Genomic DNA, 27,271 nt, shown 5'->3' with positions numbered 1-27,271 from the left:
TTTGTGAAGATGTACCTCAATAAACATTAGTAACAAAGAAAATAACACAAAAGGAGTCACGTATTTATCATACACACTAGATTGTATTGGTTATGCATATAACTACAACAGGACAGTGGTTGTCCTGTCAGCTCATTTGTACTGTTTCCCAAAATCAAAATACCTACCAGCAGGTAATATGGGACTGCAACTTCATTGCAAATAATAAAAGGTTTATATTATTTAATTGTATTCAATATCTTTAATTTTATAGTGTCTGTTATTCACAGAGTGTGTGCATTGCACAATATGGGGCTAGTATGAGTAACCACAGCAAGTTTCAGGCATGTAACACTTTCCTAGTCAGGGTTAGCAGGGGGTGCATTAAGCCTGTCGTGAGATGCACCCCCCCTCTATTGTCTGTTCTGTATATCCCAGCATCAATTGATTCTTAATGTACACTGAGGGCACTAGTATGAGTAAGCACAGTAAGTTTCAGGCATATGACACTTTCCTAGTCAGGGTTAGCGGGGGGTGCATTTTGTGACAAGAAGGAATTAAACAAGCCTATCGTGAGATGCACCCCCCCCTCTATTGTCTGTTCTGTATATCCCAGCATCAATTGATTCTTACTGTAGACTGAGGGCACTAGTATCAGTAAGCACAGTAAGTTTCAGGCATGTGACACTTTCCTAGTCAGGGTTAGCGGGGGGTGCATTTCGTGACAACAAGGAATGAAACAAGCCTGTCGTGAGATGCACCCCCCCCTGTATTGTCTGTTCTGTATATCCCAGCATCAAATGATTCTTACTGTACACTGAGGGCACTAGTATGAGTAACCACAGTAAGTTTCAGGCATGTCACACTGTCCTGGTCAGGGTTAACAGGGGGTTCATTGCACTTACATCTAATGGGAAACCTGCCATGAAATGCTCTCCCCTTGCATACGTTTCTATCCTTCTACGCCAGCATTATGTACATTTAATAGCATAAATTGAATACCAATACATGTGTATGTATAGGGTGGACAGGTCTGAAAACAGAATAGTCCATGGTAGGTGAGGGATTATTATGTTTTATTTTTTCATTTATTTCATTTATTTAAACAATAAGAACAATATTTCCTATCTTAAAAAAGGATTTGATGGTTCTTTTGATGTTGATACATGGTTGATACATTGTTTTTAGTACTTGTCTTTTGTAGGCTAGGCATGTGAACCTTTGGTCCCTTTTCAGGACAGCTGATTCTGCATCAGAAGGCTGTTGTTTTCGACCTGTCTGAGTAACCCACCCTACGCACAGGCTAACTGCATTAAAATCGCATGCCTTTGAACCTATACATTAGTATGAAGAGCCATGCCATGTGAAATACTTTGAACCTGCTAATAATCATGATCATACTGGGGGGGTATATTTCCTCAGAATGCGATGTCGTGGAGCAAGAATGTTGGTTCGCGTATACCGTTTGAATGACGAATTTTAAGGATTTTGTGTTGAAAATAGCATCTGATATTTACACAGATAACAGACATCCTTCTCTTCAATTCAACAACAAAGACGGTATAATGTGAGACTTCTGTCTCCCCATCTTTTGGATGCAATATCAAGACGAAATCTTTCACTCTTTGAATCGCGCGCGCTCCCGCGAGGGGGTGCCAATCCAGAGAGTCATGCATCGGGTGATACAACACCTGTTATCCGAAGGGGTATGAAGGGGGGGTTGGAGCATTCGAAGTTCAGACCAGGTTTAGCGTGTTCTTTCTGTTACGTCTGGGTGTCACAAGAGAGGGTTATTATTGTTTTGTGGGCTACCTTTCTTTTATTTAACGTGGGCTAGGGCTAAACAGCAGTTTGGCTTATTGTGCCTGTGTATCGTGTGGTTCATAAACCTAAATTCGGGAACTTCATCTTATGCCTGGACGATTGTTCCTTTGTTTTCCGTCGCTGGCGTATGATTTGTGACTGACTGGTGAACTGTGGAAATATCCCCAATTGAAAAAAAAAATGCACTGCCAGATGTCAAAAGAAATGCTTCTTTTAAAATTATGGTTGTTGATTTCTGAGTGTTCTTGTTTTGATGGCTGTGGCATTTATTGTGTGAGTATACCATGGGCGTAGATTTAGGGGGGGACGCTAGGTACTTGTCCCCACAACCCCACCAACATTTGAAAATGACAAAATTGTCCCCACCAATATTTTAGCGAATTGTGCTGCTATTTGGATCGATTCCGAGGGCCAGGACGCGACAGTACAAGAAACGCCATAATTTGATTGGCTGAAAATCCGAAGGGGGAGGGTTATCTAACACGCGACACGCACGGGAAGAAGCACATGGTACTTTGCTTGCTTGCACTGGCAGTCGCTGACAAGCTAGCGGGTGTGTCGGCGACAACGGCACAGCTAACTTATTAGGGCTGTCTGCCAACAATACATATATAAAAGGCCAGAGTAACACATTTTAATATTCCCTTTGCCCTTCAGCATGTACATGTTTGCCCCTTTTTGTGCTTTGTAGAAATGCCTCCACCCAAGAAGAAGAAAGGGGACATACGAAGCTTTTTCAAAAAGCAGTGTAAGTCAGGCTAAATAACTAGCCATACTAGCAGTGGTAGTGACCAGGCTTTCAAATGCAGATTCTACTGTGGAAAAAGTATTAACATTTATGCATTTATTAACTGGTGATATTATATGTTACCCAGGGTATTGTTAGAGCTAGACCTAGCTTTTGTAGGTAATCTTTCAACCAAGGTTAGGAGTCTAGCCTCGGAAAAATTCACAGTTGATGGACTGTCACTGCATTGCTAGACAGGTGCTGGAAAAAAACAGATGGCAATGTGAATAAGTTAACACTGTTGGTTATTCAAATATAATGAATCATTATTTGATTGTTAATGTCCAAATAACACTGTATACAATATGGTAGGAGGGTTAAACTTGCTAGCCACAGGATAGGCTACAAAATGAATGAACCATTTTGTATGCAGGAAAGACAGCATGAAAACACTCCAGATGTAGAGCAGGCTGAGGAAACAGCATCAAGGCTTCAGGTGAGGTTTATGATAATAAAACATTTTGTTGTTCAGCGTTACAGTCTCACTCGATTTTATGGCAGTCCAGGGGCCTGTACTACGAATCAAGATTTGGCGTTAGCGAGGTAACTTCAGGTTCAACCCAGGGTTTTCTGCACTACGACGGTGAATCACTTGTTACCGGGGTATATCGCCATGGTAACATATGCTGAACGGCTAACCTGGTCGGGAGCAGGTTAAGTTGGAGATCAGAGATCAACCGGTATAAAAACCTCGCCCATTAACTAATTCTTGACAATAATGTCGTCACCGTTCGTAGAAGATCCTGTGCAGCTTGGTGCGCGGATAGTCAGAGGTGCGTTCAGAAGAGCCAGAACATTTAGAGACCGACAAAACCCTTTCGCATGCCCTCATGAGTATCTTCCCGAAAGATATAGGTTCTTAGCAGAGGGAATTACGTACATTGCCAGCTTCTTGAGCCGTATGTTGCCAATGCGACACATTGAAGCTGTGCACTCACAGTCCCACAGACTAGCGTTTCGTTATTTCGCTATGGGTACTTTTATAGTGTGGGTGAAGCAGAGAACCTGAGCAAGAACACGGTCTGCTGCCCAATTTGCAACGGATTTTCTTTAATGACTGTTGCCACAAGGTTTTTCACGTTCTGATTTCCGTTCTGGAAATGTATGCAAATGATATCATATTTTACAACTTACATTTGCTCATTTAAACATACATTTACAGGAAACTGGTAATGAAGACAATATTTGACCTAGCCTACTATTAGTTATCAACTGGGGAGGTTTCATGTTGATATATTATCCCTATTCACTGGGGTGTCTCCCCTTAACCCATTCTGTTGTCCTTGGGTTGCTTTGAGCCATTTTTTTTTCTCTCCCAATCAAAACCTTTCAAACCAAAAAGAACAATGGGTATCTATACAAAGCTCTTCACAAGTGATACATAAATGATCATTTCACTACTTTCATTGAATTTTGATGTTTTGTTCACTTTTATAGCTTTTTCAAAAATAGTAAATAGGACATTGAAAGAGATAAGTGGTGAAAACCCCCAGAAAATATTCAAAAGGCACAACAAGAAAGCCACAAAAAGGTATTAAAAAGACCAAAACGTAAAACAAAGTTTAACAAATACATCCTCATGTGTTCTCCCTTCCCTAGGAACACAGACAAATATGTCAGTTTAACTAAGTTTAGTGTCATTCATTCAGTCAATTACTATCTCTTCTCATATTCCAGTTTTTCTGTCTCCAGCCTTGTTTTTTTTAATTAAAAGCCTCATATAATTGAGCTCCAGGGTTCTTTTATACAGGGCCCTCACATTGTCTGCTCCAACCTGAAACAAAAGAGCATTGTCCCTTTCCAAGGCACACTTGGTCAAAGTTGAAGGTGTCCATTTGACTATTACAAGGTTCATTGCTTATACCTTGTGTCTTTGTCTTGGCTTTGAAGTGGAGGCCCTAGGCTCAGGGGGAGGAAGACGTTCCTCTTCCTGCTGAGTTTAACACCATAGCAATATAATCAATTGAGTCATATTTGAAATGAGCAATTTAAGGACTTGTGTCTTATGTTGAGACCACCACCATTAGTAAGTCATCACAGAGACTTCAATCACAGCCACATGTTCAAACACTCTTGCCATCTGTGTTGCAATTGGTAAATACAACTCAAAAGTGTACCCCCAAAATGAGCAGGCAGACAGTTTCCTCATCATCTAGGACCTCCACTTGAGAAAGTAAATGGTATATTTGATCCATATTCAGCAATCACATATGGCATACATACTGGCGTATGACTATAAGTTTCACTGTTACCTCCGTATGGCACAGTGGGACGACAGTCACTGCAGAGAACAGTAATACATTGCCTGGGTAGTACATACATATGCCTGGGCTTCCAACCTGCTGCCACCAGGGTCTAAAGAAATGCACCCTTCCACTCCTTCCATCATGGGGTGACCCTGATAGATATCTTAAAAAAGGGACTAGTTCAGGCAATTCAGCCTTGTACTTGTTGGTCTTAAAATATGTACAAGTATTGGCTTACCGTTTTGAATTGTGGTTTTATTTTTTATTTGCTACCACAATCGTTTGCCACTGCAGGGTTGCCACTGCAGGGTTGCAACTAAAATAATACAGCAAACAAAAGTTTAACGTTGTGGAATGCACACGTGTAATTATGGTCACATCTTCAAAAAGTCAAGTAGTTTACGCATTTACAGCGTATGCTATTTTCTGCCAGCTTGGCAGCAGTGACTTTGTTGAATTTTGCCTGTATTATAAGTCTGTATTCCTGAAATGCTTGTATTACAATATTTCACGCAGGAGGAGTAGACAAAGTTTGTAAGATTAATGTCTGCTCTTCCTGCGTGAAATATGCGGCTCTTGTTTTGTCCATGTTTGCGATTGGACATACGATGCAAACACCGCCCCTCTATGTGAACGCGCACGTCTCTAGATTGGAAAGATCTGGGTTGAGTTAGAAAGTTGATAACTGCCGTCGGCGCTTATCATGACTGCGATTGTTAGGTTTCACGTAGCTGGGTAACTGAAAGTAATCCAGAGCATGTTGATCTTGATTCGTAGTACAGGCCCCTGGTCCACGGCCCTCCACTGTGTTTGTGCCCCCCCAAAATAGACCAGTTTTAAGCCCCATGGCACCCCAGCTGTGTATTCTAAAGCAGTTACCTTTCTAGACAGATTATGTGGCTCACTGGAAAACGTTCTCTTTTCAAACGACTGCTATTTCAGATACTTTTGGAGGCAAATGGCACAGACAACAAGGTGCGCACTGCTCCCTCAGCGAGGCCAACGGCGATGATTTGAGCCTGCCGCAACAAAACACAGAGTGCCTCCGGTCCACATACCGTCTTATTTTGAACGTTGAAAAGGCAGCTTGCGGCCCGATTTACTTTTAGAACTCAGTACAATTCCAGCAGGGATTTTTATCCCGTTGTTCACCGGGAGAAAACACAAGTGCGAACGGAGAACAGCAACTGAGAGAAACCGGGCCGATGGTTGAGTCTACACAGTTCTCATGTCGTATTTAAACCCAGCGCTCTGAACGTCGCAGCGCTACACAGCAGCCTCGCACATTCAAATCGTACACGTTCCACGAGTGTTCAGACATGGCAGAAGTCGCTCCAGCTCCCGCTCCTGCAAAGGCACCCAAGAAGAAGGCGGCAGCCAAGCCCAAGAAGGCTGGACCCAGCGTCGGCGAGTTGATCGTCAAGGCCGTGTCCGCTTCCAAAGAGAGAAGCGGCGTGTCCCTGGCAGCGGTCAAGAAAGCCCTGGCGGCCGGCGGCTACGACGTAGAGAAGAACAACTCCCGCGTCAAGGTCGCAGTGAAGAGCCTTGTCACCAAAGGAACCTTGGTCCAGACCAAAGGGACTGGCGCTTCTGGTTCTTTTAAGATCAACAAGGGGGCGGAGACCAAGGCAAAGAAGCCTGTGAAGAAAGTTGTCGCTCCGAAAGTCAAAAAGGCAGTTGCCAAGAAACCCGTTGCTGCCAAGAAGCCCAAGAAGGTCGCTGCCAAGAAGCCCGCGGCTGTCAAGAAGTCACCCAAGAAGGCTAAGAAGCCCGCGGCAGCCAAGAAGGCAACCAAGAGCCCCAAGAAGGTGAAGAAGCCCGCAACACCCAAGAAAACAGTGGCCAAGAGCCCCAAAAAGGCAGCTAAGGCAGCCAAGCCCAAAGCCGCCAAGCCCAAGGCGGCCAAGGCAAAGAAAGCAGCGCCTAAGAAGAAGTAAACCTTGGTCCGCGTCTGTGTCCGTATTACAAAAAAGGCTCTTTTAAGAGCCACCCACCTGTCCTGAAATGTGCATGTCCATGAGCTAAATCCCCGGGACGGACAATATGAAAACAAAGTAGCCAGCTATATCAGGGGTAGAAGTGATACTTACGTGTTGTTACGTGTCCGCCACAAAACGATAAATAAGATGCATGAAAGCAAATTGACTAGTTGCAATGGCATTAACCATTTGGGATAATTTAGCTAGAAAACCATGTGACAGATGAAGAACATTAATGATACAGGGAGCTAATTTGAGAAATAAGACTTGCATGAGAGTTTGTGAAAGTGCTTCGTGGAACTGTAGAGCTGCATATAAATGGTGCTTCTGGTATTAGCAACTTGGATAAGAGCGTCTGCTAAATGTAAATTACAAATAGTTGCTTGGAATATTAAGGGTGCAAATCCCATTTAAAACCACTATCACCAACTGCATAATTCTAGGCCTACATCTCTGGTAAAAATGTATGTCGATGTATGAAACAGTTCTCACTACACGATTGACGATTGTATAGTGGTCTTTGCATTCATTCATCCATCCATGCCACATTACTGTATGTGATTGGCGCCTTAAACGAGGAGCGACTTGATGAACAAAGAGAGGTGAGGAGGGGGGGTAAACGAGACGACCAAACGCGCCTTCTTCGGGAGAGAGAGCATGGCTCCACCCCCGAGTTTGTCGCCACCCTACGATTGGATCAAGACCCAACTGACATTGTGACCAATGAAAGCCGTTTATTATCAGCTAGCCTATAAAGTCTGTACTCCGACAGAGGCTTTTCACTTCTCGTTTGAAAAGAAATACCAAGAAGATGAGCGGAAGAGGCAAAACCGGAGGCAAAGCAAGGGCCAAGGCCAAGACCAGGTCTTCCCGCGCCGGACTGCAGTTCCCCGTGGGTCGTGTTCACAGGCTTCTCCGCAAGGGCAACTATGCGCAGCGGGTGGGAGCTGGAGCACCCGTCTACCTGGCGGCCGTGCTCGAGTACCTGACCGCTGAGATCCTGGAGTTGGCCGGCAACGCGGCTCGTGACAACAAGAAGACTCGTATCATCCCCCGTCACCTGCAGCTGGCCGTCCGCAACGACGAGGAACTCAACAAACTTCTCGGTGGCGTTACGATCGCCCAGGGTGGAGTGTTGCCCAACATCCAGGCGGTGCTTCTCCCCAAGAAGACCGAGAAAGCTGTAAAAGCCAAGTAAACACTGAACCTCAGTCTCACTTTTCCCCAAAGGCTCTTTTAAGAGCCACCCACTACACTCTTCAAAAGCGCATTGTCCAACTTTTCACTAGATAGCGTTGCACTGGACTCTTTTCAATTAAAGCCACAGTAAATATAGACTATTTGCTGTTGCATTACAACCACACCTTTTGTGTTCCACCGTTAAGTAAACCTACATGGGTTGCTCTGCTGGTCATTCTGCATGTCATGTAGGCCAACATGGTAGAAGCTGGTGCTCATCCCTTAGGAATGGTCAGGAAATGATTACCGTGGGTCAATATGCCAAGTAATTTCACATAATTTAATGCTTTATTTGTTTGGCTTGTCACTGGTGTGAACCAGGCCTATCTGAAATGCAAGAATGCATTTAGGCCATGTTTTTCTTACACATTTTTAATCGACTCCGCGCCCGCCACTGGGCGCAGCGGTGCGAAGGATTAGGGCGGAGCCAAAAGGTTTCAAGTGTGGGCGGGAAGGGACGCTAGGTCCCCGCGTCCAATTGTCAAAGGAGAAAGCGTCAACGGTCTGCCAATCAGTCTGCTCAGGAGAGCAGTCCAATCAGCAGACGACAAACTGACGATATAAACTTTTGCTTATCCTCCGGAATTTATCTTCCACTCGCAAACGAGAAGACAAGCATCATGGCCAGAACCAAGCAGACCGCTCGTAAATCCACCGGTGGGAAAGCCCCGAGGAAGCAGCTCGCCACCAAAGCCGCTCGCAAGAGTGCACCAGCTACTGGTGGCGTGAAGAAACCTCATCGTTACAGGCCCGGGACCGTGGCTTTGAGAGAGATCCGTCGTTACCAGAAGTCCACTGAGCTGCTTATTCGCAAGCTGCCTTTCCAGCGCCTGGTCAGGGAAATCGCCCAGGACTTCAAGACTGACCTGCGTTTCCAGAGCTCCGCTGTGATGGCTCTGCAGGAGGCCAGCGAGGCTTACCTGGTCGGCCTGTTCGAGGACACCAATCTGTGCGCCATCCACGCCAAGAGGGTCACCATTATGCCCAAGGACATTCAGCTGGCCCGCCGCATCCGCGGAGAGCGTGCCTAGATGTTGCCCTGGATGATTTGACCCCAAAACCCACAAAGGCTCTTTTAAGAGCCACCTCACTGTTTAAACCAAAAGACAAATCCCTTGTCAAACGTATTGGTCATGCGTGTTGTAATGTTCTTGGGTCAAAGCAGTAACTACTTGCACTGTTAATGCAACCCGTCAATGCTTGTTTTTCAACTAAATTGGCTGTAAGTTTACTCGGACGGTGAATTCCTCTGGCCGGAAGTTAAATACAATTATCATAGATCTTTGTAAAGAGTTCAATACTAAAGAGCAAATATGTAAAATATATATGTAAATGTTACCAAAAATGCAATATGACATAAATGGGTGTTGGATAAACTTGTATAGATACAAGTGTTGTCAGTCTGAGTCCTTGGCCTTGTTGAAGAGGCCAGCAGCAGACAGGAAGAACTTGTTCTTTTGGTGTGGCGTTTTGGTCCTGATGGGAGGGATAGGTAGTCAGATGGCTGAGCGGTGAGGGAGTCGGGCTAGTAATCAGAAGGTTGCCGAATTGATTCCCCACCGTGCCAAATGACGTTGTGTCCTTGGGCAAGGCTCTTCACCCTACTTGCCTCGGGGGGAATGTCCCTGTACTTACTGTAAGTCGCTCTGGATAAGAGCGTCTGATAAATGTAATGTTGATGTACTTCATCAAGGTACTTGATGCCTTCTGCCAGATGGGAGTAGCTGGGTAACATTTCTAGGTTTGACAATTTGAAGATGGAAGAGCAACTCATCATGTGTGTGTCTACACACGCAGTCTTGTTTTATACGCCTTTGTACGATTAAAGAGACGTCAACAAAAAATGTATAACTGGCGCAGGGTTGCCGAGATTGTCGGTGTCCCTGGTGTGTTAAATTCAGTCTCGTCACTTTAGCTAGCTACAGTACTAACCTAGCTCTACCTTACAAATCTGTATTAACTTTTCTAACACGCCCCCGAGCGTGGAGCACTGTGGGAAGGCAAGCGGTGCAGAGCGTTAAAAAACGCTGTACTGTGCGTGTCCACTACAGCGTCGCGGAGCGTCGGCTTCCAATTCATTTTCAATGAAACCGAGCGTTAACGCTCGTGTAGGGCATTGTGGGAGCGTACACGAGCGTCAACGCCCGGTTCTATTTCGTGGAGCTCCGCCCCATAGGGGAGCTCTGCTCCTATTGGTTTACCCGCTGCCTAGTGCAGCTAATGACTGAAGATTAAAATGTATATACACCTGTCTCTCACACAGGTGCCCTATATAAAGGGGTGACAGCCATCACTCACCCTCCCAAAAAAATTCAGCACGGGTTGCTCGAATTTAGTGGCTGAAGAATTACGAATTATCCTAAGATGAGCTTTTCCATTCCGCCGCTCCCGCGCAAGGCTCTTTTAAGAGCCCAATGCCGGTGCCGTTTCTTGGAGGCCGATGGAGACCACCACGAATTTTGTTTCGTGTGCTTGGGACCTCGGCATGCCAGGGACGGTTTGGTGGACTCTCCTGTCTGCTTGTCGTGCGCTGGTCTCTCCGTTTCGGAGAGGCGGCTGCGTCACGACTTCTTTCAGGTGGAGGAGCCCCTCGAGGATGTGGTCTCTGCTCTGCTCTCCGAGGAGGAGAGTTCGGAATTTGAGGACCACCTCGAGGCGGCTATTGAGGTGCACACATCTGGGCGGGAACCTCCTGTGGAGGCTTTCTTCCCAGGCGTGTTGCGGTCAACCCCCCCCTCACTTCTCTGAGGTAAAAGGGCGCGGGTTATCCTCAGCCTCAGAGGATGATGAGGAGCCGGCTCCCGCCCCTCCCGTCTCCTCAGTGCTGTCTCGCAGGGCAGACTTCCCGTCTGTCATCGCGAAGGCAGCAGAAATAATGGGCGTTCCCCTGCCGGCCTCTCCTCCTGTGGAGGAAGATGACCCGTGGGATGTCGGCCCTCATGCTAAGCGCATGAAAGCCTCAAAGCCCTTGTGCCCCACTATGCCGAAACTGGCAGATTATGTGCAGGGCTCATGGGAAGCGCCATTAGTGGCTAACGCCCCGGTCAAGGCGCTCCTCCCGTTCACGAGGGTGAGCGGGCTGGGTGAGGCAGCCAAGTCCGGTCCCCCACCCTTGGAGCCGTCCCTCGTAGCTTACCTTGTACCAGGGGCAAGCACCTGGATGACGGCGAGGAAGGCGACCCTGCCATCAGCCCGGGACAAGCTTACTGCCTCTCTGGCAGACAAGGCGTATGTCTGGGGTGCGCAGGCAGCGGCTGCCTCTGGGAACGCCGCCCTTCTGACGGCGGCAGTCTCCAAGCTCTCTACGGAGAGACCTGAGGGACTGTCGGCCGAGGAGACGTCGTGGGTTGCCAGGATGGCATCCGCCGCGCTCCACCTGAATCAGGGGGCAGCGATTTGCGCTGGCAGAGCGATGGGCAACAGCGTTGTACTTCATCGCCACCTGTGGCTGTCACTAACGGCCATGAGGGAGGCGGACAAGTCCGCCCTGCTCAACGCTCCAGTGGCTAGCGAGGGCTTGTTTGGACCGGCTGTGGCGTCAGCCTCCGAACGCTTCTCGCGCCTGGAGGAGGAGAGGAAGCACCTGCTAGGGCATATGCCCCTGCAGAAGAAGGGTAACACTGCTCCCTTCTCTGTTTCCACAGGTTCCTCGCAAGGCAGGAGGAAACGCGCTCGACGTCCGGTGGCACGAGCGGCCGCTGCGACGCAGGCTGCTCCTCCCGCGGCACCTGTTCCACCCTCAGCTGCCCCCCCCCCTCGAGAGCGGGTTACAGCCGTCCACCTAACACCAGCTGGCGTGGTGGCGGAGGGGGAAAAAAGAGGAGAGCGTGACTGGATCGGTCCCCGCCCCAGTTTTTCTGAATGAAATAAAGAGGCTTGGACCTCCACTTTACCTTTTCCCAGAAAGACAAGTGTTCCATTCAGTGCCTCTTACGTTTTCGACGAGTACAGAGCTGAGCACTCGTACTGCTGTCGAGCGGGTTAATGAGTTGGTTTCGGTTCGCGAGTTGTCCTCGACGAGTGAAACCGAACCATCAAGCACCGCGCACGTAGCGGAGTCAGGCCCAGCTAGCAAGCGTGTGGCCAGACCGCTATCCGTCTCTGTGCCCCATTACACGGCGTGGGGCTCTGTCACGTCACAAGAGACATCGCTGCCGCTGTGCGCCCAGAGCTCTGACCGCGATGTAAGACCTCTCGAGGCTCATAGCGAGGACGGAGCTCAGACATCTCTTGGCCAGGGGGCGCAGCCCCAGCCGTTTCGAGTCGACCCCACCTTGGGCTGTGCCGCCGGTTCGGTGCACAGCGGCGGCTGGGGTCAGACGAGAGTACGGCCGTTTCCTGTCTGTGGCTCCGCAGCTGAACGCACGCCCGCTCTCTCTGCGTTATGCAGAGTGGCGAGAGTCATGCTCACTGCCAAGCTGGCTAGACAGGATACTGAGAGAGGGTTATGCCATCCAGTTCATGCGGACTCCCCCTCCCTTCAGAGGAGTGAGGGAGACACGCTTATCCTGTCCGCAGAAAGCACTCGCGCTCCGGAAGGAGATAACGAGCTTGCTGACCAAAGGGACGGTGATCCCAGTCCCCAGAGATCAGGAGAACTCGGGTCTCTACTCCCCTTATTTTTTGGTTCCCAAGAAAAACGGGGGGATGAGACCGATTCTAGATCTGAGGGTGCTCAACGAGAGTGTGGCCAAACGGCCCTTTCGCATGCTGACGATAAAGTGTTTGCTGACTTGTGTACAGCGGAACGACTTTGGGATCAGCATAGATCTGAAGGACGCGTATTTCCACGTGCCTATCAATCTGAAGCACAGGAGGTTTCTGCGTTTTGCCTTCGAAGGGAAAAAGTACGAGTACACGCGCCTGCCGTTTGGGTACGCGCTGGCTCCTCGAACTTTTTCCAAGTGCGTGGAAGCAGCTCTGGAACCGTTACGGCGGAGAGGAATACGCATTCTGGCGTACCTCGACGACCTGTTAGTTCTAGCTCAGTCTCCGGACAGAGCGATCCAGGACGCGTCCTCACTGGTGAGTCAGCTCAGCCGGTTGGGGTTCGCTGTCAACTGGGAGAAGAGCGCTCCATGGCCCGCTCAACAGTTTACCTACCTAGGTATCCATTTGGACACTGTTGGGATGAGAGCCAGACTGTCGGCACCACGGAGAGAGGCTATTTCTATAGCTCTCCGTGCGTTCCGGGTCTCACGCTCAATCACCGCGCTGTCGGTGATGTCCCTGTTGGGGCTGATGGCGGCGGCGCATGTAGTAGTGCCATTAGGCCTGTTATACATGCGCAAGCTGCAGAGATGGTTTGCTCAGCTGCGGTTGGATCCGGTGCGACACCGCCGCAGACTGCTAGTGATACCGAGATCAGTCAGAGCCGATCTGAACCATTGGAGAGACCCGCGGGTCATGACGCGCGGAGTCGACATGGGCAGAGTGACATCTCTCTACCCGGTCTTTACGGATGCGTCCCTGACCGGGTGGGGTGGAGTATGTCAGGCGGGCTCGATAGGAGGGAGGTGGGAACCGGTGGGAACCGTCAGATCAACCTCCTAGAGCTCGAGGCAGTTCGACTGACTCTGTGCCATTTCGCGCCTGTGTTGAAGGGTCAAGACGTTCTCGTCAGATCTGACAACAGGGCGACGGTGGCTTACATCAACAGACAGGGAGGGGTGCGCTCTCCATCACTTCATCGCTTAGCGGAGGAAGTATGGACTTGGGCTTTCACGCACCTACGCTCCCTGAGAGCTCAGCACATTCCAGGTATGCTCAACGAGGGAGCGGACCTGATGTCAAGGGGCGGCCCGAGAGAGGACGAGTGGAGGTTGAAACCGTCCATCGTTTCTCTGATCTGGGCGCGCTTCGGCCGAGCACAGGTGGATCTGTTTGCGTCACGAGCCAACACACAGTGTCATCTATGGTTCTCGCTGCGCACACAGGACAGACCTCCGCTGGGAGTCGATGCGTTCGCGCACCGTTCCTGGCCGAGAGGTCTGCTGTACGCATTTCCACCTCAAGCCTCCATCCTTCCCTTGCTGGCTCGGGTGAGGTCGGACGGGCTGTCGGTCATTCTGATAGCCCCCGATTGCCCCGGAGCCCCGTGGTTCCCGGAACTGATGGGGATGCTGGTAGGCGGGCCTTGGCCCATACCTCGCCAGATGGATGCGCTCTCTCAGGCCGGAGGCCTGGTGAAGAGCCCTCCAGTGATCGGAGGCCCACTTATGGCTTGGCTACTGAGAGGGAACTCTTAGAGCGCAGAGGTCTGTCTGATGCTGTCATTCAGACCATTCAGAGCGCGCGCGCACAATCTACTGCTAGAGGGTACGCGTCGCGCTGGCGAGCCTTCATGCTATGGTGTGGAAAACAGAACCTTGACCCGGTCTCATGTCCGGTCGAAAGGTTTTTGTGTTTCTTACAATCGTTGTTTAACGAAGGCTTAGCCGCGAGCACTTTGCGTGTTTACGCGGCTGCCATTTCGGCATGTCACGAAGGGTTCGCCAAGACAACATTGTTCAGCCACCCGCTAGTCAAGCGTTTTCTGGCTGGGGTGTGTAGGCTCAGGCCACCTCCGAGAGCGTCAGCACCTACATGGGATTTATCTCTGGTGTTAGACGCTCTGTGTGGGCCACCTTTCGAGCCCCTGGACAATGTGTCGTTACGTCTGCTTTCTCTCAAAACGAGTCTGCTCCTCGCTTTGACTACGGCTAAGCGAGTGAGCGACTTGTGCGCGTTGTCAACACGCGCGGATTGTTTGATCATTTCGGGTGATCGAACAAAAGCAGTGTTGCGCCCTAACCCGGCCTTTATCCCCAAGGTGATTAGCCGAGCGTTCAGGGCACAGAGCTGCAAACTGAGAGCCTTTTTCCCACCTCCGCACAGCGGAGAGGAGGAAAGACGTTTACATAGGCTGTGTCCAGTGCGTGCTCTGTCGCGCTATCTGGAATGCACTGCGAGTATCAGATCTTCTCCCCAGTTACTGATCTGCTACGGTGGATCGAGAGCTGGCTTGCCACTCTCTAAACAGAGACTTTCTCACTGGCTCTGCGAGGCTATTGGTCTTGCGTACGAGTCTATGAGATGTCCCGTGCCACCTGGCATTCGGGCTCATTCCACCCGAGGAGTGGCAGCCTCAGCCGCCATCCTCAGGGGTGTAGGAGTGGAGGAGATTTGTGAAGCAGCGTCTTGGTTGTCGCCTTCACCATTTGTGCGATATTATCTGTTGGACGTTTCCTCCTCATCTTTTGCAAATTCTGTCCTCAGCATGGCTGGTGGATCAGGTGTAGCGAGATGACAACTTCCTAGGTTCTTGTGGACCCTAGATGCAAGTTGTTTGTTGATTATATCGCCATATGTGAGACAGGCAGACATTCTCAGTGAGAGGTCTTTTCTGTTGCCATTCCAGCTTAGCTGTTGGGCAGGCGAGAGAGAAAAGTTTTTAAGTAAACTTCCCTTGTTTTCTTACCCTGGACGGCTCTCTGTGTCACAGTAGCGGCCTGACCGGGAGGACAGACCGTATGTATTATTACATCAGCAGGTCTGTCCTCGGTGCCTTGTGAGATTATGTGTCTTTTAGATCTGGTCTCACTGGGGGTATATTTGGCCTCGCTCGCTCCGCCTAAACCAATAGGAGCAGAGCTCCCCTATGGGGCGGAGCTCCACGAAATAGAACGATAGTTAATGGAGGTAACTCCAGTTCTATGAGTGGAGCGGAGCCCCATAGGGCTGCAGGCCCAGCTCGACTTATTCAACCCGGCTGTATTTTATACTTTTGGGAGGATGAGTGATGGCTGTCACCCCTTTATATAGGGCACCTGTGTGAGAGACAGGTGTGTATACATTTTAATCTTCAGTCATTAGCTGCACTAGGCAGCGGGTAAACCAATAGGAGCAGAGCTCCCCTATGGGGCTCCGCTCCACTCATAGAACTGGAGTTACCTCCATTAACTATCGTTCTTTTCTTATAGATATTCTTCAATCTTGAAGTCAATAAAGTCAAGTGACTCGTGCAAATTTTGGTGGGGAACATGAGTGACAGCGGTCACCCCCTTATATAGGTCACCTGTGTGAGTGACAGGTGTGTATACATTTTGATTTTCAGTCATTGGCTGCACTAGGCAGCGGGTAAACCATTTGTAGCAGAGCTCCCCAATGGGGCGGAGTTCCACGAAATAGAACGGACAGAATAGTCTGGAAAAGACTTAATTACTTTACATATTTGAATGCCTGTATCCATGTACGGGTTATCTGAAGTGTGAACACGCTCTGTCACAAGCACGATCTTAAATGCAGAAATTCGTTTTATTTGAAACATTCATCGCCTACTTGCCCGCCTCTGCGCAGCAGTGCAAGGAGGATGAGGGCGGGGCCAGAAGTTTTCAAATGTGGGCGGGAACTGACATCCGTCCCTGCGTCCATTTGCCAACGGAAAAGGCGTCGACGGTTTACCAATCAGTCTGCTCGGGGGAAAAGTCCAATCAGCGGACGACAAGCCGACCATATATATTTCTTATCCCTTCTACCGAAACTTACTTCAAACTCGTCGACGAAAAGACTCCCATCATGGCCAGAACAAAGCAGACAGCTCGTAAATCTACCGGTGGCAAAGCCCCGAGGAAGCAGCTCGCCACCAAGGCTGCTCGTAAGAGTGCACCAGCCACTGGTGGCGTCAAGAAGCCCCATCGTTACAGGCCCGGGACCGTGGCTCTGAGAGAGATCCGTCGCTACCAGAAGTCCACCGAGCTGCTTATTCGCAAGCTGCCTTTCCAGCGTCTGGTCAGGGAAATCGCCCAGGACTTCAAGACTGACCTGCGTTTCCAGAGCTCCGCTGTGATGGCTCTGCAGGAGGCCAGCGAGGCTTACCTGGTCGGCCTGTTCGAGGACACCAATCTGTGCGCCATCCACGCCAAGAGGGTCACCATCATGCCCAAGGACATTCAGCTGGCCCGCCGCATCCGCGGAGAGCGCGCTTAGACGTTGTCCGTCATCATGTGATCTCGAAACCCACAAAGGCTCTTTTAAGAGCCACCTCACTGTTTATAGGAAAAGACAAATGCTTCCTAGTCAAACGTCTTACTCGTACGTGCTGTAATGTTTATTTTTAATAAGCAGAATTTGAGCACTCATCTGTGACTCTGCCTCTTATAAAGTATAATAATATAGTCGTACTGGAGAGTATTATAACATTAGTGGATGTGTTCATTATGGTATCTTGGCATTTGCAGTAACTGGTCTGTTCCATGATTTAGGTGGCAAAAAGAAAGGCAAGTGTTTCTGGCTTATTTTGCACAGCCATGAGGTATTGGAATGCCCTGCAGCTCTCAACTGACACTAGACAGACCAACAGTTGTTTGATGATATATGTTAAGATACCAACATTGGTCTTAAATGTTTGTCTTAATATAACAACCATTATTTCTAACCCCATCGTCACCACCATTCTCTTTGGCAGTCGAAACTTTGCTCTAGTTGAAAGAAACTTTAGTATTAAGTATCATACATTTTCTTTACATTTCCAACATAGATGGATAACTAAAGTTACTTTGTGCAATTTGTTGTTGTTGGCCAACCTCCTCCTCTCTCTGGCAGACAGCTGGGGGGGTTCTGTTGAGGGGGACGGGGCACCGGGTAGGAGTCGCCCATGGGGTCTGGACAGGAAACAAAGAACAAAGTCAGTTCAGTCAAGACAATCGCGTATTAGATTTGAGGACATGTAGATTTACTTTGGCGGAGTGGATGATCTAAGGGAAGCACTCCCTGCCTCCTCGATGCAACACATACATGACATATGAGGCAGGGAGCAATAGAGATATAATCATTCCCCTGGTGGATAGACATACAGACAGCATGGGGGAGAAGGGGACGGTGGAGGGTGGCAGCAGCACTGATCATACAACGACCGGGGTGAGTGTGTGCATATCCGCGCGTCTTTTAAAGACGCCTTATCGGACGTGGCCCAATGGATATGCGCTGTTAACATGGGTGTGGTAGTGAGTGGAGTAAAGGAAGGTGGAGTAAGACGCCTTACATCCCCGTTAAATGAATGACGCGCGCTGCCCGATTGCCCTGCCTGAACTAGCTGCACTTATTTACGACGACAACTAGACACTTTGGTGATGGTGCTTTTGTTGATTATCACCAGCAACAAGTACACAGAATAATTTAGAGAACTTAATATAAAGCAACCAACTGAAAAATCTTTTTTTTAAATATATTTAGAGATAAAAAGTACTTATATACAGATAACATCTTGGTTCTGACCAATATGGAATCCAGCATTTATAATACATGGAATCTCAATTTCAACCACAACTCAAAGTTGATAAAAAAAAACATTGAATGTGTTACAGTACAGTCCATGTGTTGATGAGTTTGTACTTTCAATCCTGAACACTTTTCCATGAGCAGAATCACTACATTCATGGTATTTAGTGTATAGTCCAGTCTCCCAACACAGAGAGGAGGGGGAGGGGGGCTCACCTGCTGTTCTAGTGCCTCCTGGTACGTTGGTGCCCTACGCTTAACAGGCTCCAGCCTTCCCAGTCTAGTGGTCCTGCTCTCTCTATAGGGAGGTCCACCCTCCTCAGCCCAGGGACCCCTGCCCTCGGCCGGGTGGTGGCCCATGTACACCCCTCTCCCCCCTTCAGTCAGAGTGGAGGGATCTCTTCTGAGGGAGGCACCGTACTCCTAGGGAAGAGAGAAAAGGCTTCATGCTATGAGCAGTGATCCATTTAAAATTACGCTTACACACTACAAATGAGGAGCAATTCACAGATCAGTTTTCCTCCCACACCATCTCTGCTCCATGTGAGCCACAAGGGGGCGCAACAACTTACAGATCTAGCAATGTGCAAACTTGTTTCCTCGAATGAAAACATGTAGACACACAAACTCATACACTTACCTTGTGCATTTTAACATTGATTTATTTATTTTTTACAACCATTTAGTGCCATTCAATAAATAGGGTCTAATCCATGTAGGAACATACTTCTCTGGATTGTGTTCAATTTGTCGTTCTATTACATTAGAATTGGAGATTACAGTGAACATGAAACTTGAAACTAGGTATGTTCAAATGAACTGACGTTTTGGTTGTCACAAACAGTAAATTAAAGTACTTAATCACAGTAGAAACATGACGATTCAGAGGCAAGTCACAAGGCCTCATGCATCCAGCCAGCATCATCTCCTTGTCACTCCCTCTTGGCCTCAAAGACCTTAGAGCACCAAAAGTCAGAGTTGTAGTCATTGTGAACAGACAGTCTGTGAACAATCATGTCCTCAGTTCTCATAAGTCTCACCTGTCTTCTTTATCTGGGTAAGTAAACAAACATACAATAGAAGATGGAGATAAAGTACGCTTTGTCAATGGAGAATCTATGTTGAGGAAACACAACTGTACAGAATAATGGGTTTTTAATCAAATTTCACGTTGGTGCTATTGGACTATATGGTGCACTGGTAAGATGAATATAGTATTAGCTGTTATTGCTGAAATGTAGTTGCATGACTTCTAGACAGTTTCAATGGTTTTTACAATATCTTACTGCTTCTTTTGTGCAAACCTGTAGCATCAGAAGCTTCAGAGCTGAAGCAGAAGGCCGTCATGATAAAAACTCCCAACAAAATGGTTCTCATTGATTGTGAATCTCCAAATGTTCCTTCGAGCTACGTGCAGTGGTACAGTCAGAAAGACGGAGAGCCTTTAAAAAGGGTCGCGATTATTGCAACCAAAGATCTGAGAACACCGGAAATGCAAAAAAAGAATACAAATTGGATCACTGAGCCTGGATTTGACCAGGTCTCAGTAGAGAAAACAGGAAATAACTACCTTCTAAAGATTGTTAATTTAAATATAACCGACTCTGCTACCTACTACTGTGCCTACTCGGATTATCACAGTGCAGACCACATTGCACAACCTGTGACAATAACTCTCTTTACAGGCACTTTGCTACTGCTGCCAGATGTTTGGGAAATGCAGTAGGGATGAACCTTTCAAGCATCAGAATTATTTGATTATCAGTGGGGGAAGTCCTATGGTTAGCTTTACAGGAACGGTAAGCATGGTGGAAAGGGGACTTGCAAGTGTGAAGGTAGGATACTTTTTATTTATTCAGATTTGCAACAATACCAAAATTCATTGACATTTTGCATGTTGCACGGTTTGGTGAGAACCGACCAATTGAAATGGAATTCTGTGGAATTACAATTCACTGTGAGTGTCACAAATATCTAGCTTGTTGGTACCGTAACTGGCTAAAGCAGTATTTCTGAAAGGTTGTTGTTGTGTGTGAATGAGAGGACCCGAGGTCAATCCCTGGAAGGGGAATATGAGGACTGAAGCAGTATTAATGAGATGACACGTCACACATTACCCCACTTTGTTACTGGGGAGAAATGATGGTGTTTAAATGATTGCAGAGGTCTTTCTTACCACACCATGTGCTATCAGACTGTTCAGTGCATCCTCTGCCTGGCTGGATATTAATGATGGACCTTACCAGCTTGGTGGGTGCTAAGACCTACAAACTGAACAGGAGCGGAACAATCTCATTAAGTTACCTGACTATTTCACACATACAATAGCAGGGTGGTTCATGTAGTCTTCCTGTAATGGGCCATAACATCGGGGATTAAGAGGAGCTGTGAGAACCAAAGTAAATGGAGGATTGTATTTCATAGCGGCTCCTTGTTCAGGCTTGATTGTATGTTAAGGATCTGTCTTCACAGAGAATGCTTCTACCTCCTCCTGACTGTGAATAAGCTTCATTTGCAACTTTTCTGTTGCTTGTGGTCATTCCAGGCAGAGCCTGATTGGTCCACACCCAACCCTCTTTCTTCATCCACCCCTTCATCCTTGGACCCTATTAGGCCACTTCAGCAGGTACAACCAAGCTTGCCATGCAGACTTTTTGACATCATGTATGTCACTGTGGAGAAGGAGGTGATGGTATTTGGCTCAGGTACAAGACTCATTGTGTCAGGTAAGATCTCATTTCTGTTTTAACACATGTTTTCTTTCTCTCAACTACAAAAGTTTCAATCATGACACATACCCTTGAGTATATTATGGTTGTTGCATGAATTAATAAATAACAATTACATTTATTTGTTCAGTATGACATTATCATAACTTTAGCGACTGGCATCTAGGTAACTATTTCAACTACCATAACTGAAAGTTCAGGATTGACCTGTTTGTCATAATAAATTATCCAGACATTTTGAGAATATACCAATTGCAGTATAAAATCAAATGGTTTTTCAAATTACATTTCATCAATTCCTAAGGAAAAGTTTTACCCCCACAATTGTATTTATTTATTAGATAATGAAGTCAAAACACCGAAAGTGACCAAGTCTACCCAGCATTTACACATCAACACAATGGAAGGACCATCCTGCTGTGTCAGGCCAGTGACATGTTCCCAGACTTGGTGAGGTTTTCATGGAAGATGGAGAGAGAAGACGGCCGGTTGGTGGAGGTGCCTGAAGCAGAGAGAGAAGAGCTGGAGCAGAGGGAGGACAGGAGAGTGACTAGTGTGATCATCATCAAGAACCAAGAGGCTGAAACAAAAAAGTACAGCTGTACTGTAAAGCATAAAGTGGCCAATGTTGAAGACATTCCGAAAAGACACAAAAAAGGTTTCTCTTCATTCCATTTATGTACCTATTTTGAAGTTTCTAAAGTTAATAGGATGAATAATGGGCTCACCTAAAAATATTCATCCGTTCCAATTAAATGTATATTTCTTTGTTCTCAAATTACTTTCTATCTAACACAGCTATCTGTCAAATAATTATAATAATGTTCTGGCACATCTGTCTCAGAGGAATCTTCTTTTACCACGGCTGCCTCTGCACCAACTGTCCACCTCAGAATCATACACAGGTCTCTCCTGCCGTCCACATCCCTGATGGTAAGACACATTTACAACACTGTTGTAAACTGTTTATTAATAGTCAATGCATATGTATTTTTATATGTCTGTATTTTAATAGCAAATTTTTTTCAAGTAATAATTATACTTAATTAACATGCCTGAGCAACAGGTGTTACCTAATTTAATTATCTTCAAACAGCTGTTTACAAATGAAAGAATATCAAAATATAATATTTTACAATACAGAAAATGTTACAACACGACAACATGTTAAACAAAGGCTTGTGACATTCTTGGGTAATGCCACTAGATGTTCAAACCAGTCTTCTTGTGATTTGTCGAAAAAATGTTTTTGAAAGTCAACTCTTGTTTGATGTTATATATAGTCCATACATTTTAAATAAGCCTATTTAGACATTTTATTGTACACCTTCACAGCAATCCAATATTATTAAGTGATATTATTAAGTGATGCTACTACATATTCTATATATATATATATATATATATATATAGAATATGTTGTAGCATCACTTAATAATATTATTAAGTGATGCTACTACATATTCTGTGTATATATATATATATATATATATATATATATATATATATATATAGAATATGTAGTAGCATCACTTAATTATATTGGATTGCTGTGAAGGTGTACAATAAAATGTCTAAATAGGCTTATTTAAAATGTATGGACTATATATAATATCAAACAAGAGTTGACTTGTATATATACATATATTAATGACTGTTAACATATCCATTAACAGATGAACATTCTGTAAATCTTTAAGGTTCTATATCTAAACTATCAGTCCACCACACACCTAGAGACATGATCAGTCCACCCCACACCTAGAGACATGATCATTCCACCACACACCTGGAGACATGATCAGTCCACCACACCTGGAGACATGATCAGTCCACCACACACCTGGAGACATGATCAGTCCACCACACACCTGGAGACATGATCAGTCCACCACACACCTGGAGACATGATCAGTCCACCCCACACCTAGAGACATGATCAGTCCACCACACACCTGGAGACATGATCAGTCCACCCCACACCTAGAGACATGATCAGTCCACCACACACCTGGAGACATGATAAGTCCACCCCACACCTGGAGACATGATCAGTCCACCACACACCTGGAGACATGATCAGTCCACCACACCTGGAGACATGATCAGTCCACCACACACCTGGAGACATGATCAGTCCACCACACACCTGGAGACATGATCAGTCCACCACACACCTGGAGATATGATCATTCCACCACACACCTGGAGACATGATCAGTCCACCACACCTGGAGACATGATCAGTCCACCACACACCTGGAGACATGATCAGTCCACCACACACCTGGAGACATGATCAGTCCACCACACACCTGGAGACATAATCAGTCCACCACACACCTGGAGACATGATCACTTGATATGACTTCCAAGAGACTTTCTAATCCTGTTTGTCACAAATATTTCATGTATTTTCTTCTCTTGACATGTACAATAAATACAACAATAAATTGAATACATTTCTGCTAAAGCAACATAAGGGATGTACATATTAATGTGACGGTGATCATGAATTTCATGTCCTTTTAGTAAGATTTATTAAGAAACAAAAGCACATGAAATGTACTGGAATTTTGTTTTCAATAAATAGTATTCTAACACATGTATTTTTAAAAACCATGAAATAAAAGCCAATAGCAGTTACATCAATCCATTTAAAAAGAGCTAAATTAACTGTATACTTTTGAACTATCATAAAGTATTAGAACATGTTCAGGAAATACAAAGAAAACGTTTATATATCATATATTATATATATATATATATATATATATATATATCATATATTATATATATATATATATATATATATATATATATATATATATATATATATATATATATATATATATATATATATATATATATATATATATATATTTCTACAGACAGGTACTCGGATTAGGAAGACATTATTATGACCAAAAATATTATCAAATGATCTTGTAATTAATTAAACAAAAAAATAATAACCTCTTTATATAAAGGTGTTATGATCCAAAAACGTAAACTTTTCATAGTTTCCTTTACCATGGTATATTGATTTGATGGGATGCAGGTGCACAGTTTGAAGATGTGGTGGACGAGTTCAGGGTTTTCTAATTAAGGGTAAGATGTTTCCGACTGAAACATTCTGAGGCAGTTTAACCGCATCTTGATCAACAGATTTGTTATTATCATTATATAAGCACTATTTTGTGTCAAACACTATACTAAGCTAAAGCGTGTTATATGTACACCGATAAACGTGCTTGTGTTCGAAACAAAGTGTAGTGAGTGACATTGAAAATGCAACATGAAAATGCATACAAATGATCTGTCAGTCAAACTGTGGTTGAACTGCCTCACCATGTTTCCAGGAAGCCACGTCTAATAAGCTATTGCAGTGAAATGACAGGCTGTGTTCTCTACACGACACATTGTTGCAAATTATATACAGTACATTTAGAATCTTAATTATAAAAAAATACTGTACTGCTGCTCTAAAAACAGTTTAATCAATAATTAAGGATGCAAAGGATCTGTTTCTATTATTTTAGATATTTTAATATTAGACATTCTTGAATTACAGTTGTTAAAGTAAAATAATACACATGGAGTGTATTACATCATGTCATGTCCATTAAACATTGATATGCTTTGAAAATTGCACTTTTGCATATAGGCTGTTTGTTGTCTTAGTTGTTGAAATATAGCCATCATTAGAAGTAAAGAATTTCGAAAAGCATCAAATCTTTTCATAGAATTTCAAAATACAATTTAAATGTAAAGCTTAAATTGTTAACAATTCAACGGCCATCGGATAAATAGTTAAGATACATTTGACAAATATAGGCCTGTTTCTGTTGAGGCAAATAAATTCCATGTTCATGGCTCACAGTAAAATATACATCAGGCCTCAGTAGACACCAAAGGGTATCAAGTAGAACAAGAAGCATCGTAGCCTATCAGATTATTATCTATGAGACCTGCCAGTTTTTGCAGTGTTGTAAAGGCTTTGGAATTTACAAAATTCAATCTAAAATAAAACAGGCACAATAATTTCAAATCTTTTATCTCATTCTAATTGCATGATTGATTTAAATGTGTTTCTCTCTGGCACACATTAGTCAGATGAAACACAGGTGCTGCTCACACTGTTGTTTGAAACCATAAAGACGGAAGATGTGGTGAAAGTGTTTATGGTTTCTAATAAACGCTGACAAGTTACTTACAGGAAACACAGTGAGGCCGTTTAACCACAGTTTGATCAAAATATCATTTATCGTACAGATGAGTTTCAAAGGATGGTGATTAGGCTATGATGATGATGATGATGGTGCTAGTTTTTCAAATCAAACTGTGACACCTTTTGAAAACTACCCATCATTCACATCACAAAGTGTATTCTAAATCATCTCTCCTTATGAATACACATTTAGAAACATGACTGTTAATACATGTTCCATAAATCCATAAATTTCGGCCAATAGTGTTGTGGAAGCTACAACAAAAAAGTGACTTCTTTGCATTCCCAAGGAAGCTTAAACAGCACTTTATCATGATATAGTTATGAATAATAATTCATGTATTTAACTTAAATGTGTTATCAGTTTATATGTATACTTGCAAATAATATCTCTCTAAAACAGATTAATCTGGATTATAATGTTGACTTCAATGGCCTAATGCACGTGGACACTGCATCAAGAATATTGATTACAGCTTAAGAGGGCAAATCAACTGCATGTTCTTACCATAAAATCATTGCAACATGCAATTTAATAGTAGTTGCTCTTCAGTGTAGTGAATAAACCACTAACAACTCACTGTAAATTCTATTATTGATGCCTGCTTTCCTACAGGTACACTTTTGCACTTTTGAGGTTCGTCTTGTTTAATTTGTAATGTGTTTAACTACATGCTCTTATATTTCTTCCTATTGGCACTTATTTGCTTTTCACAATGTATGTTCATGTTTTGGCTACCCGCAATCTCGTTCACGATCATTGACCTTTGCACTTTTATAAAGCTGTTTCTTGGAAGTCGCTTTGCATAAAAGCGCCTGCTAAATAAATGCATGTAAATGTCAACAACACTGTGCAATATTACCATCTTGTGGACAAAACACAGATAATACAAGCAGTCCTGGTGATTACCTTTGGAGACAATGTTTGTAAAAATGTATTTTCCATCATCATTATGTCCCTGCCTGTCCAGTCATTGTTTTATGCTTAAGGTTCTATATGTATTTTTTGTTTAGTTTAAATTGGAGTTGTCTTGCTTATCCTATCATGTCTTCACTGTACAGACAGTATACTTAATATTCTTAATATGTGAAAACATAACAATTAGATTGTAATAATATTTTTGTGGAAGTAAATTCTGAGATTTTGTTGACTGTAACATGGTAAGGCATTACAATCATTTTAATTGAATTAATATTCATTGTACAAATCAGTGTTTTTCCCCACACACTTACTTTTAGTGTATGTATCTGTCCCAGAAGTTTATAATCAACATGTCAACGTTTCATAGCTTTTTATATCTAAACATATTACGCTTTTTTAGAAATAAAATCATAAATTGTATAAAATGCATTTTGAAAGGCAGTGTTGCTGGTGCCCTTTCAAGTAATGTTGATGTTGAAACATACACAAATAAAAGGTCAAATTCTTAACTTCTGCTCCATGATCATGTTTTAATCATGTTTTCATCAGTCTTTAGTGTGCAACAGAAACATCATACTATAGATTTCCAATACCTACATAGGGGAGTGTAAATGTGTGCATGAACACCTTCTTGAGGACAAATAAACACAAACTACTTTATCTTAATATGGCCCTGCACGAAGCTAGTGATTTACTTTTTATCATAAGTTCAGCATTCCTGACTGTCCTCAACCCAATAAAGATTCTTAGGGATGAAGATTGAAAGGCTGTTTATTGTATGAATATGAATGTACGGCTGATATATCTGCATAATGTCAATGTGTTTCCAGCCAGTGCGTATAAAAAAAAAATATATTTTCAATTAATTCAATTATTTGTAATTGTATTATTATTACCAAGATATGTAATGGATATTATACTTTATAATCATACAGCTTGAATGTTTTATAATTGTCCTTTCACAGGCACATTGATATGAGTTTGATGGTACACAGCTGCACAGTAGGAATGTGGTGAACATGTTCATGGTTTTCTAATGAAGGCTCTGATGTTGTTTACTGGAAACACAGTGAGACTG

General features: G+C 44.7%; 4 protein-coding genes and 1 pseudogene across 4 annotated transcripts; all 5 read left to right on the top strand.

Moving 5' to 3' along the window:
• Positions 1–6,122: 6,122 nt before the first annotated feature.
• Positions 6,123–7,326, top strand: LOC146267811 (histone H1 pseudogene; annotated as a pseudogene).
• A 137-nt stretch (positions 7,327–7,463) lies between these two features.
• Positions 7,464–8,063, top strand: LOC146267810 (histone H2A). The gene has a single exon (XM_084710168.1). It carries the CDS (start codon positions 7,627–7,629, stop codon positions 8,011–8,013), a length of 387 nt encoding a protein of 128 aa, XP_084566294.1. The 5' UTR covers positions 7,464–7,626; the 3' UTR covers positions 8,014–8,063.
• A 562-nt stretch (positions 8,064–8,625) lies between these two features.
• On the top strand, positions 8,626–9,445 carry LOC146267809 (histone H3). The gene has a single exon (XM_084709423.1). The coding sequence runs from the start codon at positions 8,675–8,677 to the stop codon at positions 9,083–9,085; it is 411 nt and encodes a 136-aa protein (XP_084565549.1). The 5' UTR covers positions 8,626–8,674; the 3' UTR covers positions 9,086–9,445.
• Positions 9,446–14,316: 4,871 nt separating this feature from the next.
• LOC146267808 (uncharacterized) lies at positions 14,317–15,342 on the top strand (the record flags this gene model as incomplete). Its single annotated transcript, XM_084709377.1, has 1 exon — positions 14,317–15,342. A coding segment is annotated over one exon (1,026 nt), but the record flags the coding sequence as incomplete, so codon positions are not given.
• Positions 15,343–16,498: 1,156 nt separating this feature from the next.
• On the top strand, positions 16,499–17,553 carry LOC146267807 (histone H3). Its single transcript, XM_084709409.1, has one exon. The coding sequence runs from the start codon at positions 16,611–16,613 to the stop codon at positions 17,019–17,021; it is 411 nt and encodes a 136-aa protein (XP_084565535.1). The 5' UTR covers positions 16,499–16,610; the 3' UTR covers positions 17,022–17,553.
• The last annotated feature ends 9,718 nt before the right edge of the window (positions 17,554–27,271 follow it).

The sequence above is a fragment of the Hypomesus nipponensis genome, chromosome 11, assembly GCF_054491055.1.
Source record: "Hypomesus nipponensis isolate SF chromosome 11, ASM5449105v1, whole genome shotgun sequence".
Taxonomy (NCBI): domain Eukaryota; kingdom Metazoa; phylum Chordata; class Actinopteri; order Osmeriformes; family Osmeridae; genus Hypomesus; species Hypomesus nipponensis.
This window is presented reverse-complemented; position numbering and strand designations above follow the sequence as displayed.

Excerpts from the sequence above, each read along its gene's own strand:
- LOC146267810 (XM_084710168.1), top strand. The coding sequence starts at position 7,627 with ATGAGCGGAAGAGGCAAAACCGGAGGCAAAGCAAGGGCCAAGGCCAAG.
- LOC146267809 (XM_084709423.1), top strand. The coding sequence starts at position 8,675 with ATGGCCAGAACCAAGCAGACCGCTCGTAAATCCACCGGTGGGAAAGCC.
- LOC146267807 (XM_084709409.1), top strand. The coding sequence starts at position 16,611 with ATGGCCAGAACAAAGCAGACAGCTCGTAAATCTACCGGTGGCAAAGCC.